This window comes from Boleophthalmus pectinirostris, unplaced genomic scaffold (assembly GCF_026225935.1).
Source record: "Boleophthalmus pectinirostris isolate CB_2022bp ecotype Guang Dong unplaced genomic scaffold, ASM2622593v1 HiC_scaffold_19, whole genome shotgun sequence".
NCBI lineage: Eukaryota > Metazoa > Chordata > Actinopteri > Gobiiformes > Gobiidae > Boleophthalmus > Boleophthalmus pectinirostris.
This window is the reverse complement of record NW_026571140.1, coordinates 27,043,357-27,062,956: the sequence shown is the minus strand read 5'-3', so window position 1 is coordinate 27,062,956 and position 19,600 is coordinate 27,043,357. Positions and strand designations below refer to the sequence as shown.

Here is a 19,600-nt window from a genome sequence, read left to right as displayed (position 1 = left end):
AGTCGCAATCAGTGACGTGCGTGTCGCAGTGCTGCCGTATCAATTAGCGGTTATTTTGACTTTGTGTGTTAGAGAGGGGCGTGTTATGGTATTTAGTAACAGTATTTGTCATACAGCTGACAAGTCGCACAACTAAATGAGCGTATTGATTCCTGTGTTGTTGTTTTTTTTCATCAGACAAATTAACAGCAGCAGTTTGATGGAGGTTGGGTCGAGACCTCATGCATATGCGTTCACTTTAAATCAAAAGTTTGCTACAAACTTGAGTACAGAGTTGTTCACTGGCGCTTCCAATAATGACTCTGGCCGAGGTTTATATTAGTTTATGAACTAAACTTGTAAATTATAATATGCTTTCCTCCTGTTTTGGTCTGAATTAATGGTTAACTAAATACTGTCTAAAAAAGCAATTAACCATTAGCTCTGATTCAATGTAATTATGTAAGTCCACTGATTTTGTGAACTTGCGACTAACTTTGAGTGAGTAGGCCTGATATTGTATGTTCTTCCCAAATTCTCAATCAACTTGAATGTAACAAACAATTCAGTCTACTTTAATTTAATTTAATTATATGTACCTATGTGTGTCTGTGTTGAAATTATATAATACAAACACTGCAAAAATACTAAAATATTTCCCTTCTGCTGGACTATTTTTGAACTATTACTAATTCTAATTTGCATTGACTTACACTGTATTCTATCTCAAGTGTTGTCAACAGTATTATTATTTGATAAGCAAAACTGAATAGTTAAATAAATAGTTATTAGCAGAATGACTTTAAATGTATCACAAAAGACAAATAAAACCTAAACGATAATACCCAGTCAATTTTGCACAGACAGTGTGCGGCTGACCTGTACTTAGCTGGATGTATTTTTTATAGTGTAGGGATGGGGATGAGTTAAGAAATTGCTCTCCTCAAATGGTTTTCTATGGCTTCCCTGTCCACTATATTTACTGTCCATTGGGCCCCTGTTAATGTGTCTAATCACTGTATAAATATGTGGAAGTGGTCTGAGAGGGGCTCAATGACACGTCGCTGTGTGGGCTGTTCTTAATCAAAGGCATTAATTTGCTGCCCAATAAAACATCCGGCACCCTCCCACCGTCCGGCCAACTGACATCACCATCGGGCTCAGAACATTTCCAATTCATTAACTTAATTATTTGGCCATCAGTATAAGCCACAAGCAGTAATTAATATATGAGGGTCTTTCTCTTAGATTTAAGGTGGGAATTGCTTCACAAGTGGGCCCATAAAGAACAAGGTTTATTACTGAATACAAAATCTTGGCTAAATCTTTTTTGTTGTTTAAATTTAAAAGAGTTCATGAATTAGATCCTTATTTTAGCACTTTATTTGACAGCACAGCACAGACATGTATCAGATAAATACATATATGATTTAAATTTGTAAATAAATTAATGCATTTGCATGATAAATTCACAGACATCCATATGAAAAATGCGTACACAAATATTCCACAATGATGGTCTATACTTTTTTCATTATACATGTTTGAGACCATTGTGCAGTGCATTCAGTGGTTTAAAAAGACAAATACACAATGTAAAAATGTATGAGTTTTTTGAGCATGCAAAAAGCACAGACATGACCGCTGTAACATGTTTATGAAAGAGTCCCACTATAGGGTTTGCACTTGCCCCATAGCCTCTGTTGTATTTGTAATGTTCTTTAGACTTTCACAGACCTGCCCCAATCTTCCGGTCTGCGCCCCCCACCTGCACCTCATCCATCTCGTCCTCTGAAAAGGGACTGTGGGGGCTGTAGTTGGCGCTCTGCTGCAGAAAGTCTGTGGATCTGGGCATCCCATTGCCCATAGCGACAGGGTAATCCTCCTCCTCTTCCTCTTCGTCCTCCTCTAAGTCCAGGACGATGCCTCTGTCATCAGGGTCAGAGGAGCGCCTGTTCGCCTCTGATTTGTCTGTGGGGGTTTTGTTTGTTGCCCCGCGCCCCCTTTCAGCATCAGTCTGTCCCGGGGCACTGGCCTGCTCCTTGGCCTTACGGCTGCGCTTCCACTTCATCCTCCTGTTCTGGAACCAGATCTTCACCTGAAAACACACTGCATTTTACTCAATGTGAATAAGCAAGGGATGCAAACTCTAAATGCTGTAAACTTATAAGTTAAAACATCAAAATCTGACTACACTGTGTTTATCTAAACCAATTTTGTATCCATCAAAATGGTTCAAGCATCTTTAACCAAATAATTTTGTTTGATTTACACATTTTAAAAGTGTAGGCCTAATGCAGACAGATTCAAGAATTTGTTCAGTGTGACCTTTACATTTAGATTAAATTGGCCTTTATTTATTAAAGATGTAGGCTGAAGTTAAAGCTTATTAGGTCTACCCTTTATTGCCTTTTATTGCTTGTCATAGCATCATTCATATTCATAGATAGAAGATAACTTTTTTTAAATGGAGAAATTCATGTTGGACATACAGGATCACTACTAAATTAATGTCAGTTGCAGAATACCTTGAACTATGAGCCTTTACTTTTAGTTTTTAGTGAAGTATGACAATAACATAGTATGAATAACAAACAGACAGCTTTTCTTACCTGTGTTTCAGTGAGCATGAGTGAAGTGGCCACCTCAAAGCGCTTGGGTCGGGATAAGTACTTGTTGAGTTTGAACTGATTCTCCAGCTCCAGCAGCTGTTGACTGGTGAAGGCCGTCCTGGGCCTCCTGCACTTCCCCAGGAGACCAGACTGCGGACCCGCTGTGAAGGAGAGACACAACCAGATTAAATATGATGATATTAAGACAGGTTTCTCTGTTTAGCTGTGAGAAGAAGAAACTGTACTGTAAGTTAGCCTTGAAAGAATCTGGACATTGACTCTGTGTGTGTCCATGTGTCAACTCTGAAAAGACATAGTTTCTGCAAAATATTTAAGTTTAGTTTTTACATAAATTGAATGGTACATTGCTTTTTACCTTACTGTCCTGTTTCCTTGCCATAGTTCTTTAAATAAAGCCAAGGACAGAGGAAGTATAATTCTGTGGGAGGGAACAGTGGACATATGCCTGCACTGTGTGGCCATCATTAACTGTAATAGCTTTACTCCAGTTTATTGTTGACGAGGGGACACAGCGCAGAGGCCATAAAAACACAGGCGTGCCATTAACTTAATGAAAATTCAATGAATGCTTTTGGGCTTTTATTGATGAACTACAGAGCGTTTTAGGTGTTTGTTTATCGTCTCTTTGTCACACAAAGACAGTTTCAATCGCAGAGCCGTTTATAGAGAAATAAATGAGGCCAAATGAAATCTGAGGCAAAGCTGAGCGGCCGGTGTGTGGGACAATGTGTGGGGATGTGAACGGGACCACTGTTGATTAAAATAATTTACTCCACAAGTCAAGGCTTGGGAAGTGATTTCAGAGAGACTGTAAATTACAATAAGCAGCACATTCATTTAGTGCAGACTGTGACTGTGCCTCAACACAAAACAAATCTCAGCCTGTGGTGAAAAACTGAAAGCTTCAAATGTGTGATCTGATATAAAATCATAAAAAATTATGACCAATAATGAAGGATTTATTTAAAAAAACAAAAAAAATCATCATCATAAAATGAAATATAATAACTAATGGATAAATAATAAGAAAATTGCTTCAGGATTTACTAATTAGCATTTTGTTAAATTTTCTGCATGTGATGCTGAAGCAAACAAATATGCTATAGAAAAACAAAATTTGGCAGATAAACCACAGAATTAGTACATTTTGTGTAAAATGTCAGTAGGGCACCATAGACATTATTTGTGTTTTAGGCTATGGGTCTATATTTTCTCTGAAGTTGTTGATCTGGTAAAGCCTGTTAGGGTCAATAATATATTCTATAGATTCATTCATAATGATCATGATGAAAAGTTAAAGGAAAATAAATAAAACGTACAGGTCTATGTAATATATAAAACAGCTGTATGCTGTCCCTGTGGCCGAGGGGGCGAACACTTAAGACGAGAGGCCTGTCCTAAATATTAAACAATGATGGATAATAATATGTTGAACTCACAGCCGTAGTCCGGGATTCGGGGCATCATGATTCCCGCGCGGATCCAGTGCTCCAGCGGCAGAGAGCCCGCGAGCGCAGCCGCCTTTAGGTGCTCTGGGTAGGTTTGCAGCTGCGAGAAGCCGCTGTAGAACGCTGGGTGCTGCGCGCTCAGGGCCGACAGCGGGTACATGGGTGCGGGGTATAGGCCCGGGAGACCGGACATCCCCGCGTGTGATAAGTTTAAGACGCCCGGTTTGGACAAGAGTCCGGTCTGGAGCTGCGCGGCGCGTGGAGACGGCGTTGACCCGGGACTCACGGTGGGACTTTCACTGCTCAAACCCGGGGACAGGTCTCTGCCCACTCGCGTGCCCTCGTCCGCCAGGAGCGCGTCGATGCAGAAATTCTTGGATTTTTCCATTGGAGCTTTTCGAGAAGAAAACTACTGATAAATATGTGCTGTGCGTAAAAACGCAACAGAAAGTGTTCAAACAGTCATTTAGACTGTTAGTGCTACTCAAAAAGTTTCTGATCGGTTTGAACAGAGCTGCACTTGACTCGAAGCTAAACGTTCATTCATCCTCAACAAAACCTAAACCAGAGCAGTGACTAAATCATCATCATCATCTGGACAGAACCTCACGCGACTCTTCCTCTTTCGACTGCAGCATCACGCTTCTGTCCCACACGAACTTCTAAACTCCGAGTCTCTCTATCAGTGTCCTTTCCCCCCGCTCCGCTCTGCGCTGATTGGCTGCTCCCGAGCTGCTCTGACGGGCCTCTAATCAGCTAATTACCTGCTCGTTTCTCTCCGCACAAAGCGCTCAGAGTGAGGTAATGTTCAACCCCTGTCCCGCCTCAAACACCTTCAGCTGCATCAAGCTCGTGCATTAGAAGATTAGCCCGATGTTTCAGGAGCCATCACGCAGAGATGCTAATAATATAAACCACACGCCAAAATCTGACGCACACTGTCCCAAATAAGAGACCTACACCAGATGAAATGCACACGATTGCCTTTGCGCACTTTAACCGCGATTAATGCGCCTAAACCCAAATTAATTGATAGGCTATTATTTACACTGTGTTACTCAGGCTGCACAAAACCATTAATGTTTACGATGAAGAATAGCACATAAAGCTTTTAAAAGTGCAATAACTTTCAGCTTAGAATAGGCTACACTTTAAAGACAGACGCATTTACAGTTCTATAGGCAGTGAACTAGCAACGATCTGTGTCATTAATAAACGTGTTGTATTAAGAACCCTGTAGATAATCAATTTATTTTTTAAATCTAAAAATACAGTATTATTATTCAGGATATTTCTGAGTGACAATACAACCCCATGGAGACCAGAGAAACCCAACTATGGGTTTCAGATGGCAGCACAACATAATAATAGGCCTATTTAATACAGATAGGCCCAGATAAAATGAATATTGTTAAAATGCAGATTTCTTGGGTCTAGTCACTATTAAAAATGATCAGGTTCAACATTTGTGAATTTACCTTTTGGATCAATAGCAGCAATATCTAGCATAATATCTATGATTATCACATTAAATAACCTAGAAACCATCAATATTTTCTATTTAGTGTAGGTGAAGAATAATTACTTATAACTGCAATTCTGTATCTGCATCCGGACTTCCCGAGTTCACTGAATTACTATTTTTTGCTGTGGGCTGTGGTGTTGTCACCGAAACAGATTGTACTGCTCTTGACCCTGAAGTGACCCCAGTGACAGAGACAAAACCACAACTGTACTCAGTTACTGTACAAACACAGTCACATTAATGCCACATAGTTCACAAGTCAATGAAGGAAAGGTTTATTTTGAGTCAGCTTCAAGTTTATGTGGTACACAGTGCAAATATTGGATTAGGAAAAACTGTATTACTAAGATGAAACAGGAAGCACTAGCCTTTGAAGTAAAATGTATTAGAATCTGATCCCATGTTTGTTTTATTCTTTTATTTTTTTGGAAAATGTTCATCTCTGCAAGGACAAATTGCCAGAATACGTAGAGAAAATATAATGTATTTTGTCTGGTGCAGTACTAAAATCTTGACTTTCTTATCTCTGTGCAAACCCAGAGTTAATTATGCATGTGTGTGCGTATATGCAAAAGCCCAGGCTGCATTGGTTGAACTGTTGCTGGGTCGGTAGGTCAGTTCTTGTCGGTCTGTGAGGGAGGGGCCGGGTGCCGTTGTGGGTGGGCTGCTGTGAAAGGGGGATTTTCATTAGACCGAGTGCCTGGGTCCCCCACTGGGCCCCTGCTCTGTATTACTCTGTATACTGCTCCTGCCAAGGGTTAACAGGCCTGATAAATGAGATCAGACACACACCTGTGCATCGGAGCGGAGGAGCTCTGACCTAAAGCTGACTAAATATTAGGTTGTGATAAGTCTTCTGAATAATTTGTGCATTTTTAGATGTTTGTAAGTTTAATGTCTACAGCAATTTATAATAAAATATGCCACATTCTACCAAAATGAGCTGTGATGAGACGGCAACATTTAGTTATCTTAAAGGGCCCATATTACTCTATTTTCTCATATGTTACAATGTTGTTTCCTCATCACAAACATACCTGGAGTTGTGTTTTGTTTCATTCACACATGCTTAACACACAAACCCTGCATATTTAGGCTGAATTCTTCTCTCATACTAAAAACACCCAATTCCACTTTGTCATCTGGTAATATAGAAAGCGTTTCACTATGTTTTTAAACTCCACACACCTTCACTATAATTTGGATAATTTCAACCCTGGAATGGCCATTCTCTACTGAGCTAAAGGTCAAAGGAGCTCTAAACTTGAAAACTTTCAGCTTTTGAGATCCATCCATTTTCTTCTGCTTATCCGGGGCTGGGTCGTGGGGGCAGCAGTCTAAGCAGGGACTCAGAGACTGCCTTCACCCCACACACGTCCTCCAGCTCCTCCGGGGGAACCCCGAGGCATTCTTTATCTAGACAGTAAATAAAGGATTACTCGAACATGTGTGAATGAAACAAAACACAACTCCAGGTATGTTCTTTTAAGAATCTAACAACATACTCACATGAGTAAAAGCTCACAAGAGTCAATTTAGTGTCATATAGGACCTTTAAAGCCGAGAAAACCATCAGGGGCCATATAAGGTAAACACCTAAACTGAACTATTATTACAACTATTATTAAAAAGCATAATTTATCTATAATGTCCAATATGACAATTAAGATGAGATGAATAATTTTACACTTAATTATATTTTATACATTTCAAAAAGGAAGTACGTCAACAAATTGCATTGTAATTATGCCTGCCACGATAACAAATTCTGAAGTAAGATAAATTGCTGAAACTGAAACTGAATTTATGCCACCGACACAAAAACCCAAAAGCAGATTTAAACCACAGAAATATTCTAAATGTACAATATTGTTAAAAATCATGACCTATAATAAATAAACAGCATAAATGAAATGCTTTAGTACTTTAGTTTGCATCTGTAAAGAGTCATAGAAGTTATTAATTCAACCTTTTTACAGCACAAAACTTATCATATAGCCATAAAATACCACAAATTTCCCAATAGTGCAAAAATAAATAAATAAATAAATAAATAAATAAATAAAAATACTGACCCCCAAAAATATTGTCCCAGCTTTCATATATTGAATGATATAGTAATTACCGTGACTACAAAACACACAGTTTACAAGGCCTTTGTTGGTGATTCTTCACAGAGACCACAAATTTGTCCTCCTGCTAAATTCTGTAATTATTCGTGACAGGTAAACTAAAAATGATTTAAGTGTGTTAAAGATTGAGCACACAGCATTTATTGAGAGGAGTGGCTGCAAATTCAAACCAATTAACACAGTGACAGAGAAGGATGACTCTTTTGACCCCATACCCTTGGAGCAGTAAATATACAAGTAGTTCTCATATATTGTCAAGGAATAGTAAGACACAACAATAACAGAGTACAATGAATATTTTTTGCTATAATTTCTGGTAAAAAGTCAAAGTATTCAGTAATGTCTTTCACTAGAGGTGGGATGAGACACAATTGCCAAAAGACGAGATGAGATATGAGACTGGGTTTTTACATGATTTATAATAAATAAATTGTGCGATCCAGTTCCCAATTTTAGCCTCACTGTTTTTTATTTATTTTATTTAATATTTCTGTTGTCATCGTATCACTGCTTTTTGGGACCAAAGTTTCTCCAAAAAAATGTAACTCACCAGTACTTAAAGGTGTACTGCGTAACATTTCTAGAAGAGTGTTCGCCATCTGCTTCTCTTCACCAAGATGTTCCACAGTATGACATTGAACTCACACATCTCCATCTATCCATCAATTTTCTTCCGCTTATCGGGGGTCAGGTCACGGGGGCAGCAGTCTAAAGCAGGGACTCCCAGACTTCCTTCACCCCAGGCATGTTCTTGATCTCCTCTGGGGGGACCCTGAGGTGTTCCCAGGCCAGCCAAAAGACATAGTCCCTCCAGCGTGTCCTGGGTCTTCCTCGGGGCCTCTTTCCGGTGGCACATGCCCCGAACACCTCTGGAGGGAGGCACCCAGGAGGCATCTGGAACAGATGCCCGAGCCACCTCAACTGGCTTCTCTCGACGTGGAGCAGCAGCTCTACTCTGAGCTCCTCCTGTGTGACTGAGCTCCACACCCTGTCTCTAAGGGAGTGACCAACCACCCTGCAGAGGAAACTAATTTCGACCACTTGCATCCGCGATCTCGTCCTTTCAGTCATTACCCAAAAGCTCATGACCATAGGTGAGGAACATAGATTGACTGGTAAACTGAGAGCTTTGCCTTTCAGCTCAGCTTCCTCTTCACCATAACGGTCCGATACAACGACCGCATCTCTGCCATTGCTGCAGTCGACCGGAAAAAGATGACTTGCTCTCTGCAGGTGGGTGGAGAGTCCCTGCCTCAAGAGGAGAAGTTCAAGTATCTCATGCATCTGCATAAAAACAAATGTGCAACATTTGACCAGGCCAAGTTACATGTCAGATCTGTGGAGAGGGAGCCCACTCATAGTACAGATGCATGCTTTTCAAAGTATTTCTGAGCAATAAAACCACCTGCAATTGAACTGAGATGGTGAATTCAAATAGATAACTTTAATGTCACACTGTGGAGCATTCTGGGCAAAGCAATGACACCAGAAAAGTTGCACATTGTAACTATACATTTTTTATCCAGTCCAGCTCTAAAAACATGGGGAAAAAATCTCACAAGATCATTTTCAGCATGTATGTACAATCTTACAGTAACTCATGAGAAGAACTCATGAATCCTTATGATAAGAGATCTTGTCCCATCCCTTTCTTTCTGTTTTGGTATTTTGACTGTGACTGCTCTGTGTCACACCTCTGAGACATTTTGATCAATTGAGGAGCATTAAAACACAACACCGGGATGTGATTTACTTCTGCTGCACATTTCATCAAGTGACAAACGCCAACCTCGATGCATTAGTTTATTGACTGATCGAATCGTTCAGATTTTTGTGGATATTGACACCGGGGTCTTTAACAAAAAGGGTTCATGATTTGCATTAACAAAAACAAATTGATTTTCTTAAAATATCAGCCACTTTTCAACACTAAGTGACACATCTAATTAAGTAAAGGAGATGAAAAGCGGAAGTACTAAAAAGAAAATCATTGGCTCTGACTCCTAAAACTGTGTAGATACAAATGTACTGAGAGGTGCAAGACATTGCATACTAAGCTTTCTAAAAAACAGTAATAATTTAAAGGCGCAATGCAATTTTTCTGGTTGGGGAGCTGCCACCTGCTTTTCTCTAGGATATAAAGCTTCCTCCATCACCCCAAAACCTACACAATAAGTAATAGATAATCCTGACCAAGCAGAGGTCAGGATGTGGCGATGGGTTCCTGAGCACTTCCCTCATCTAAAACATATTATAAACATATAAACATTTAGATAAAAAAATACCCTGAAAAACATGCATTCTTTCTGTGAGCTACTCATATGAAGAGAGATTAATATATAACAAATATATAGCAAAAATATAACCACCAAAAATGTTATATATTGAAAAAAATGTAGGCCTTTGTACATAAATGTAGGCAATAATAGAGAAGCAAAATTAAGATAAAAACTATTATTGTTACCAAAAATCATGTCATCCTTTCTGTCAGATCTGACCTAAACTTTAAAAGGGAAAATGGAGACTGACCAATAATTTTTGGCGAGGTATATTAAAATTCCTTTAGACTGCCATTGGAAAATATCAGTCTTAGATCTCATACTCGTAGCGACCTAACTTCTAGTGTGAGAACTAGGGATCCAGCATCTTCAGTTTTGGCACTGATTCTGACACTATAACTAACTGATACTATAACTAAATGACTACTATAACGCCAATATTCGACACCAGTGTCGGTATCAGTGCTTTCCTTGTCAGATCGTTTTATAAAGGTGTTACGAACTTCATTGGCACACTGTATTCAAGTCTGCTAGAACAAAGAGTTGATTTGCTTTAAATGTCGGGACTCTTCAAAGGCCTTGATGGTCTGAATATCTCGTAAGTGGTCAGATAATGTGTGCTAGAGCAGATCATGAGATAGCTGGGTGAAAGTAATGATCCTTGTTGTTTCTGATAAGAGGCCTGTTATCTTTCATGGATTCTATCTGACAATGGGGCCCTTGTATGGGACAGTAAAAGCTGTGGCAGTTAAATGGAAGAACCTATTAAATGGTCATAAACTCTGCTGCTGGAGATTGTGTTCAAAGGAGGCTTTTGTTTCCTCAGTGGAAAAAATAAACAGGTAGGACAGGTGAGGGAGGTGGAATTCCCCAATTTAGACTCTGTACCTGTGCTGTTTGGCCTACACCGAGTGAAGTTTATCAAATTCCCCACAGTTATTAAACTGGTGAGCTTAGTGAGATACAACGGAGTGATTCAATCCACATAATCATAATTAGATTATATGGCAACAGGAATTATTATATTTTAAACAAATTAATAGAACATATATAAAAGATATAATCTCTATAGAACAATCATTGGTTTAGTTTTGTCAGTTTTTTATGATTTCTTTTAAGGGGGGCAAAGCAAATCAGCTGTAGCAGTCACATTTCAGATCCAAACAGAATAAATTTCTTGCTCAAATTTGGGTTTGAACTCATGAGTGTGCCAAAAAAAAAAAAAAAAAAAAACTTGATCATTTCAGAACATCTGGAAACATAAGGAAGAATACTTTGAATTTTTGAGTAAAGTAAAAAAAAAAAAAAAAAAAAAAAATGCAGTAATGTAATGTAATGTAATGTAGTGTAGTGTAGTGTATAGATACCAGTTCTCAAATGTATACAAGTAAAAAAAAAATAATAATATATATATATATAAAAAAAAAAAAAAAAAAACATAACCATTTCATTAGTAAAAAGCACTGCATTATAAGGCATCTGGTATAATACCTTCTCCAGCAGCTGCAGGCTTCCCTGAGTGTTTAGCTGTGCTCCTTCCCACCAGGAACACCACATTGGCTATAGTATGTTTTTATTTGCCTTATTTTTTGCTAAATGTATTAACTTCTAGGGTTACTTAGAAAGACCGGCCAGTGGCTTGTGATCCCATGCGGTTTATTATAAAGGGCAATAAGTCCGTAAATTTACATCTGCAGTGTTAAATCTTGGTCAATGAGTGATCAGCACGAGGAACTGGGAAGAAAAGTAAAACTCAAATACATTAAGTTTATCTTCTTAATGAGTTTACATTTATTTTGGGCTCAAGGTTGGGCAGAAAACCTGATGGATTTATTGACTGCTGCTAACGTTGTGGGAATTAGTGTAATTAGCAGAGGCACACGGGGCATGTTTTCAGTGTACAGACAGACCATTGTGCTCCCCATTCATTTATCAGATTCATGGTCACTGTGATGGGGTCTGTGGGAAAGCTCCAGCAGGTGGCCTTGGCTAAAAATAGTCCAGAGGATGGAATTCAGGTGCAATAAAGATTACATTTTACTGACTATGAAAAGGTTGTGCTATCAGTTTCCATCTCTCAAATAAATAGTCTAACCAAGGTTAGGTTACTTTATGGAATTTTGAGTTAAAAGATGTCAGTATCCAAAACAATGAATAAATAAAGAGAGGTGAGACATTTGTGTGTCACTGTAGGCACTTTCCATGAATGCAGTGACCCAATACTAAGCCATAGTGCAGTTTTATTAATTTCTTTTTTACATTCCCCTAAACCACACACTTTATAAAGATGCATGGGTCTGGAACCATAGCCCTGATTTCCAATAGGCGTGATTGACAGGTAGATCAACCAATCAGAAAAGCACATGGTCAGCTTGTGTCAAAAGAAGAGGACTGAGAAATAGTGTGGATTTCTGCAGCATCAATTGACCAAGCAAGCACTAAACTTTTATAAAGAAGTTATATATTTTGTTCTAAATGATATGAGATTATTTAAAAGGCAATATTTTTCGCATCTGAGACACAAGTTAGTGGCTGTGATTGCACTGCCCCAAATAAGGACAGTTATTTGACCCACTTTATGATCTGTTCCAGACCCTTCTGCATTCGAACAGAACACACGAGGGACTGGCTGTTCAAACAACTAAACTAAACACCAAGAAAGATTGTGAACTCTGACAGACAATTATGAATGGTGCAAATGTTGTTATCAGCAGGTTAAACAAACCCACAGGATAAGTGTCCCAGTTGTGCTGCATCTGCACATAGACTGCATACCTAAGCGAGTTATATGACCAGCCCGTTGTCTCAGTGCTATGGTAATGATTGAAAAATATGCCTGTAATTGCTGATAAGTCCTTTAATGTTTCTGTAAACTCCTGCTGGCTGTCAGTTCAACAGACGTTTGATGAAGCGGGTCTTAAAGGAAAAGCGGTGCGTTTGAAGTCATTGTGCTCCTCAGGTGAAAGTAGTTTGAAGTTTAAGGAAGGAGTTCAGGAGGGCAAATGTTTTTATGAGTCTTTAAATAGTTTTGTGGTTGATTTACACAAAGACTGTAGTGGTCATTGATTAGCAATAATCATGTTAACAACTGATAAGATTCATGACACTTCACACAATACAATGCTTGTGTTCAAATATTGTTAAAAAGTCCTATATCATGTAAAATTGACTCTTGTGGGCTTTAACCCATGTTAGAATGTTGTTATCTCATCAAAAACAGACCTGGAGTTGTGATTGAGTAACATTTCAGTATTTGGCTGTCTACATCTCCCAAGTGCAACATTTTCCATTTTATCTTGTGATGTCATGAAGCAGTAGTTTTCAAGTTAACGGCCATTTTTACCAGAGCTGAAATTGTCCAAATAATTGCAGTCAAGATATATGGAGTTTGAAAAGACAGTGGAGCACTTCTTGTATTACCACGTGACATCACAAAGTGAAACAGAATGTTTTCTGAGTGTTGATGAGGAAACAACATTACATAACTTAGATCAGAAAACAGTGTAATATGGGCCTTTTCTACTGAAAATGTATTAGTCAAGTGCAGTTGGATGTCCAGTATCTTGCTGTAGGATCTAAAAAAGTCCATCCATTCATCCATTTTTTTCCCCTTATTCGGGGCCTGGTCATGAGGGCAGCAGCCTAAGCAGGGACTACCAGACTTCCTTCACCCCGGACACATCCTCCAGCTCCTCTGGGGGGACCAGGTTAGCCAAGAGACACAGTCCCTCCAGTATGTCCTGGGTGTTCCCTGGGGCCTCCTTCGGGTGGGACATGCCCGGGAACGCTGGGAGACCAGGAGTCATCCGGATCAGATGCCCGAGCCACCTCAGCTGGCTCCTCTCAACGTGGAAGTGCAGCGGCTTTACTGCGAGCTCCTCCTGTGTGACTAAGCGGCTCACCCTATCTCTAAGGGAGCGCCAAATTTTGACCACTTGTATCCGCGATCTTGTCTTTTCGGTCATTACCCAGAGCTCATGACCATAGGTGAGGGTAGGAACATAGACTGACTTCGGCTCAGCTCCTTCTTCACCACAATGGTTGGATACAGCGACCCCATCACTGCAGATGCTGCACGGATCCGCTAAAAAAGTCTTGTTGCAAATAAATGAATAAAAGTGGATTATAACTGTAGTTGGTAAATTCAAAATCTGATTTGTACATTTGATACAAAAATGGTCTGTCTAGAGCTATGTGTGCTATGTGCATTCTGACTGCACATCCACAGATTTGACCTGTAACTTTGTGTGGTTTGGTCTCCATGATGATAAAAAGGTTTAATGCCATACTGTGAAACATTCCAAACAAAGCAATAATGTCTCCCTAGAGAAAAGCATTTGACGGACCCTCCACCATAAAAGTTACGCAGTGCACTTTTAAGAAATCAGAATTATTTTTATTTCTTCCAACCTTCCTTCTAACAATATAAAAACTATAATAATATTAATATAAGAAAACAATCAGAACATATTATAAGTTGTGTAGGTCTATTGTATTTTATAACATTCTCTTCTATGAGACAAAATACTGTGTGAAAATAGATGTTAAAGGCACAGTCTAATTTCATTGAAGCCTTGTTTACATGTCACCGGAGAGTGGCCCTTTCATTTAAATCATATTTGAATCATAAAAATGAGACAGCGCTGGAGGCTTCAGGGGGAGAGGGTGAGGGAAACCCAGGAACAGTGATGATTTTCAGGGATCAAATTAAGTCTTTTCCCCCTGTGTGAGGGAAAGAGGCGGGACCTGCTCCAATCATGGGGAGGTCAGGTCGCCCCTCCCATACATGCCCTTAAACTCATGGGACAATAACATAACAGACCATTATGTTTTATTCTGTTTTATTCATTTTCAGAGAATGGGTTTCAATTTGCAAAGCAGGGGGAGATGCTGTTTGGATTAGATCTGGGCAAAACCACCAACAGAGGTTATGTCCTTAGAAAAATACCACTCAGAATATGAATAAAAATGCTGTTTGTTTGTGGTGGGTAAATGCAAAGTGCAAACAAAAAAGTGAGCAATTTATTTAAAAATGTCCAACTGATTGTGGCTTAGAGATGAAGTCATAGCATTAAGGAAGTTTAATTTTATGATGTGAATTGAATTGTTGCTGTAATGTCCAGCAATAGACGATTTTTTATGTGTGTGTTGTGCCCAAACTCTCCCTACAAAATAAATGAGAAGCATTTTTAAATGGACGAAAACAAAAAAGTAAGAAATTGGAGTTGGAGTTTTGCCAGGTGGTCGCTTGCTAATCTTCATATCCAAGTTTAAAGCCATACTGAGAAGCATTGCAGGCAAAGAAGGAAAATGGAGACAACCATGTGGCAGACTCAACCAGAAAAAGTTGCATATATCTTCAACCTGCTTTTCAAGGCTTTGGTCAAAGAGGAACTCATGACTGTTGTTTTGGCCTTATTACTGAGTTTATTTCACTGCACATAAACTTTCAGCACCTGGGAGCAACATATTCAATTAAAGGGTTTTGGGGGTTACGACTTCACAAACAAAGCTCACCACATTGTTGATTTTACTTATTTAACAAACTTAGTTTATGGAGATTTCAGGCTTTGATACAAGATTTTACCGCTTTGTCATTTACTAGATTTGTGTCCAATTTACATAAAGCTGCAAACAGCATGTGCATATGGGGGGTCACAACAACATCTCATTTCTGTAATGGGACCCAGTTTATTGCAGCGTCGCGTGAGTGACAGGTGGAAATGACATCACTAACATTTAAATTGTTGTCCTTTTCTGTGTCCAGTAATACATCCTAATGCTGTGTTTTCCACTAAAGAAAACCCATTTCTCCTGCTTACAAAACACACCGTCGTGACCCGCCGTTTAGACTTTGTAGCCGTTTCATTTTACCGTCCTCATAACTTCACTGTGTCACCGCATTTGCCAATTGGCATAATTGAGCCGGGTCAGATGATAAAGAGAGCTATAACGACCGATGCAGGTGAAATAAAAAACATCTCCCGCTTATTACTTTTGCCCTTTTCCAGCGTCAATCACGGCTCTGTGCCAACAAACAGCGCGACAGATAGGGCCCAGAGTGTTTATTTAGGGGAAAAGGCCCAGAAAAGAAAGAAAAACGGCGCGAGGAGGGAGGAGCAGAGCGGAGATAGATGAGATGTGACAGGCTGCCACTCTCCTCATCAGCATGACACCACTGTCACGGCCCTATTTCAGGAAAATTAAAGGGCCTTACGGTAAACGGGACAGCGAGAGGAGGGGCCGAGCGCACAGCCAAATGAATACGCTTGTCGTATGCAGATGGGCGCGCGCCTCTCTCCTCCCCCCGTTTGTACTCGCGCCGCTCCTTTTGACATGGTAATGGCTCCAAATTGATGAAGACACTTCACTCATTCACTGACAACTGTGCTGGCAGGCGACACAAACACCCGTGTCCCATAACTCAGAGTGGCCCTCCCTGGAGGACACCTGCTATTGGCTGCAGCACTTGTTTAATCAGCTAATTTACTCTTCTATGGCGCGCGTTAATGAGTGCGCCACCTCTGGATTATCTTGTCATCTGCTGCTCTTAATCAGCGCTGATGAACTGCTCATCCAACTATTAGCGCCTCTGCCTCTGTCCACAAAGCAGACACAGGCAAAGATCACATAAAGTCAAACCCAATTAATATCATAACTAATGGGTTCACTGAGTTTTAGTCAACTTTATAATCATACAATTAAGCAGTAAAGACGCAAAAATAAAAATGAAACACACGGCTATTTAAACATGTATTAAACTGAATTACACTTAAAACAAGGATTCTATTTTTTCTCTTCACTGCTCCCTTGGTCAGAGGTCACCTCAGTGAGCCATTCGCCCGTTGAGTTTACACCAGATGCCCATCCACTCATCTTGACACAATTAGTCTTATTAATATGACTGCAGTAGGCAACTGGGCATCATGACAGCTTCGAGTCAAGATTAAAGTGACAACCTTCTGGACTGTAGGTGTACAGCAGTAGGGACTGGTCAAAGTAATGATTTGGCATTCATAATTTAATAGTCACTGTAATAGAAGGGCTGCAAAGAGTTTTCTTACAGTTTGACATTAATCTTGATACGTGAATGAGAAACAATATTGATATGATTTAGTTTTACGTTTTAGACCTAAGAACAAAATCAAATGTTTCCTCTATTATGCAAATCATTAATAACATAATATTTGTCATCTCTGCTTGAGTTAAGGCCGGGTATATGCAATGTTTAACACCTGGAGCAGTGATTGGAGTTAACTGAACAATATGATACTTGAGCAATGCTGCATCTTTGTGATTTCTAGAGAGTTGCTGTAAATAATTTTGAGGGGGGAAAAAAATAGAAGTTTGATGAAGGAGATGTTTAAATATATATTCTAATTAATTTACCAGTGCAGTTTAAAGTCTAAGGTGATCCTAACATTTCAAAAAGGTTAGGAACAGCCTTTTAATCAATAAAGTGAATGAATGGAAAAAAAGTTACAAATGTAATAAGAAACATAAATAGTATGGTATAGTATAGTTACTACATAATATACTGGATTATTATGTAGAGGTATTTTGGTTCCAGTTGGCGCTTCTCATGACTGGGTTAAAGTTTTCTGCATTAAATAGTTGAGACTAAATCACCAATTACCTATAAGAGAACAGAAAAAAATGCTGGTTTCCATTTTATCTTGTTAAACCTCCTTTCAGTAGAAACAGTGTGACAACAAAGTGGTTTTAAAAAAGTCATAACATCCAACCTGCAGTGACCTTATTCTCCAAATAAAAACGATCGATCGTCTCTCTCTAACTCCCACTTTAAAAGACTTATTGTGGAGCTCCATTTCATCTAATCACTTGGCAAAAGAGTCCATGGTCTAAAAAAAGAAAGAGTAAATAATAAAGTCTTTGGGCCAACGTGTTGCTCTCACCTTTGCAGATGAAATTACCCGAAAAGCTGTTACAAATCAATATAATCAATGCAATCAGCTAACTGACACAGGCAATCTCCTGCCAGTAAGTAAAAAAAAAAGCCCTGGTGGAGATCCTTCAATCTCACGCGCTATAATTGCCCCCAAGGGTGACGTTAGGGTGTAGCATTTTGTACACTTAATTAAATTAGCGTGGCGCGTGGACAGGGTGGTTTGCAGATTTCAAAGCAGGACGGATAGGTCTGGAGCAGAGCCAGTAATTAAGGCAATACCTTTACTGATTACGCCAATCCCCTTTAATGAAGCCATTATGCATTTTAACCCAAACACTCCCATGAATTAACAAGTGCCACTGGAAAACACAAGTCGTAACTCATCGACAAAACAGTGCAGACGTAATGTTCCTATTTCTCTGAGAGTAATTTAGACTTGACGGACAGCAAAAGTTCAGTCCATTCACATAAACTTTAAAGCTTTGGAGTCTATTGTCAAACTATGGAAACTTTACAAGCAGTTTTAACAAGGTCCAACTCAAATCATGTCTGAAAAGTTTTGAGTGCTACACAAACATGAAACGCGTATAATGATTTAGTAAGACCCAGGGGCACAGGAGGAAGCCAGCCGTTCAGCACTGACCTATAATGCTTTGCTAATTAAATAATTCGCTAATTGATTCATTGCCAAATCGATAAAGCTTCCAGATGGTTTATGGGTTGAGAGCTTAAGTGTGCTGTGTATGTATTTGAGAACAGTGATGGGAGGAGGGCCTTGGTTGCCGGGGTCTCCAGGCAAGAAAAGGCAAATGCAATCATGTAGCACTGCTCAGTTATGAGAAAATAATAGTGACGATTATTCGAAATTGCGATTACAAAAAAAAAATAAAAAAATCTTTGCTTAGAAAGGAGTTGGGGCATCAGTATTCCTACAATAAAGAGAACAAAATATTGAATTACATTAGATGATGCCATTCACAGAAATAGACTGTTGTAAACTCATAGAAAGCTACAATCCAAGAGCAACTTTTCAAAAGTGTAACTGAACATGCTTAAGAGTTAATTTGAATAATCCCGATTATAGCAATAATCATGACCTACACTATTGTTTTATGTAAAATTGTAAAAGGGGAAAAAGTTACGGTTAAATGTTGCAGGGTGTTTTAATGATTACGATCATGATTATTATAAGTAGTTTGTTTGCAGCATTGTCCCAAACTCTGCATTATCCCACCATGTCAATAATTTGCTGAATGTCTCTCCCTTCTCTTCCCCTACATTTTACACAAAGCACGATGCAGTCAAAAGCCTATAAACAAGGTCTCAGTGAGGTTCAGATTTAATTAATGAAGAAATCAGAAAATATTTTAAGGTAGACTTGCAGCATCACTGAAAATGTAGTAAGTTACAGTGACATGTCCTCTGGTACTGAATGATTTTGTAATATCTATTGTTATTAAAAAAAGCGATATAATAATACATTTGCCTGTGCCCATAAATAAATTACACCTGTCATGTTGTGATGTACTGGGGGAGGCAATATCATAAAAAGTTAATTTCAGTACTTTGTACAGCATAGATCAAAATTGTGTCTCAATTCAAGTGTACTTCTTTATATAAAGCCTTTAGGAGATAAGACCATCCATACACAACTAGTACCAGTGCACAGACTGAATATTGTATTCTATAAACACA

At 39.1% G+C, this 19,600-nt stretch overlaps 1 protein-coding gene across 2 annotated transcripts; it reads right to left on the bottom strand.

The window, feature by feature from the left end:
* Positions 1 to 1,439: 1,439 nt before the first annotated feature.
* On the bottom strand, positions 1,440 to 4,694 carry mnx2b (motor neuron and pancreas homeobox 2b). Of its 2 annotated transcripts, none has more exons than XM_020939068.2 (3): positions 4,047 to 4,694; positions 2,592 to 2,774; positions 1,440 to 2,077 (listed from the first exon to the last, which is right to left on the bottom strand). In XM_020939068.2, exons 1-3 carry the CDS (start codon positions 4,446 to 4,448, stop codon positions 1,709 to 1,711), a joined length of 954 nt encoding a protein of 317 aa, XP_020794727.1. In that variant the 5' UTR covers positions 4,449 to 4,694; the 3' UTR covers positions 1,440 to 1,708. The 2 variants fall into 2 exon arrangements, with proteins under 2 accessions (XP_020794727.1, XP_020794729.1); XM_020939070.2 differs by having other exon boundaries at positions 2,592 to 2,752; positions 4,052 to 4,694.
* Between the last annotated feature and the right edge of the window lie 14,906 nt (positions 4,695 to 19,600).

Excerpts from the sequence above, each read along its gene's own strand:
- mnx2b (XM_020939068.2), bottom strand. The coding sequence starts at position 4,448 with ATGGAAAAATCCAAGAATTTCTGCATCGACGCGCTCCTGGCGGACGAG. Across the intron at positions 2,775-4,046 it reads TCCCGGACTACGGCTGTGAG|TGGTTGTGTCTCTCCTTCAC; the intron begins TTCAACATATTA and ends TCATATTTAATC. Across the intron at positions 2,078-2,591 it reads TCATGCTCACTGAAACACAG|GTGAAGATCTGGTTCCAGAA; the intron begins GTAAGAAAAGCT and ends GTGTGTTTTCAG.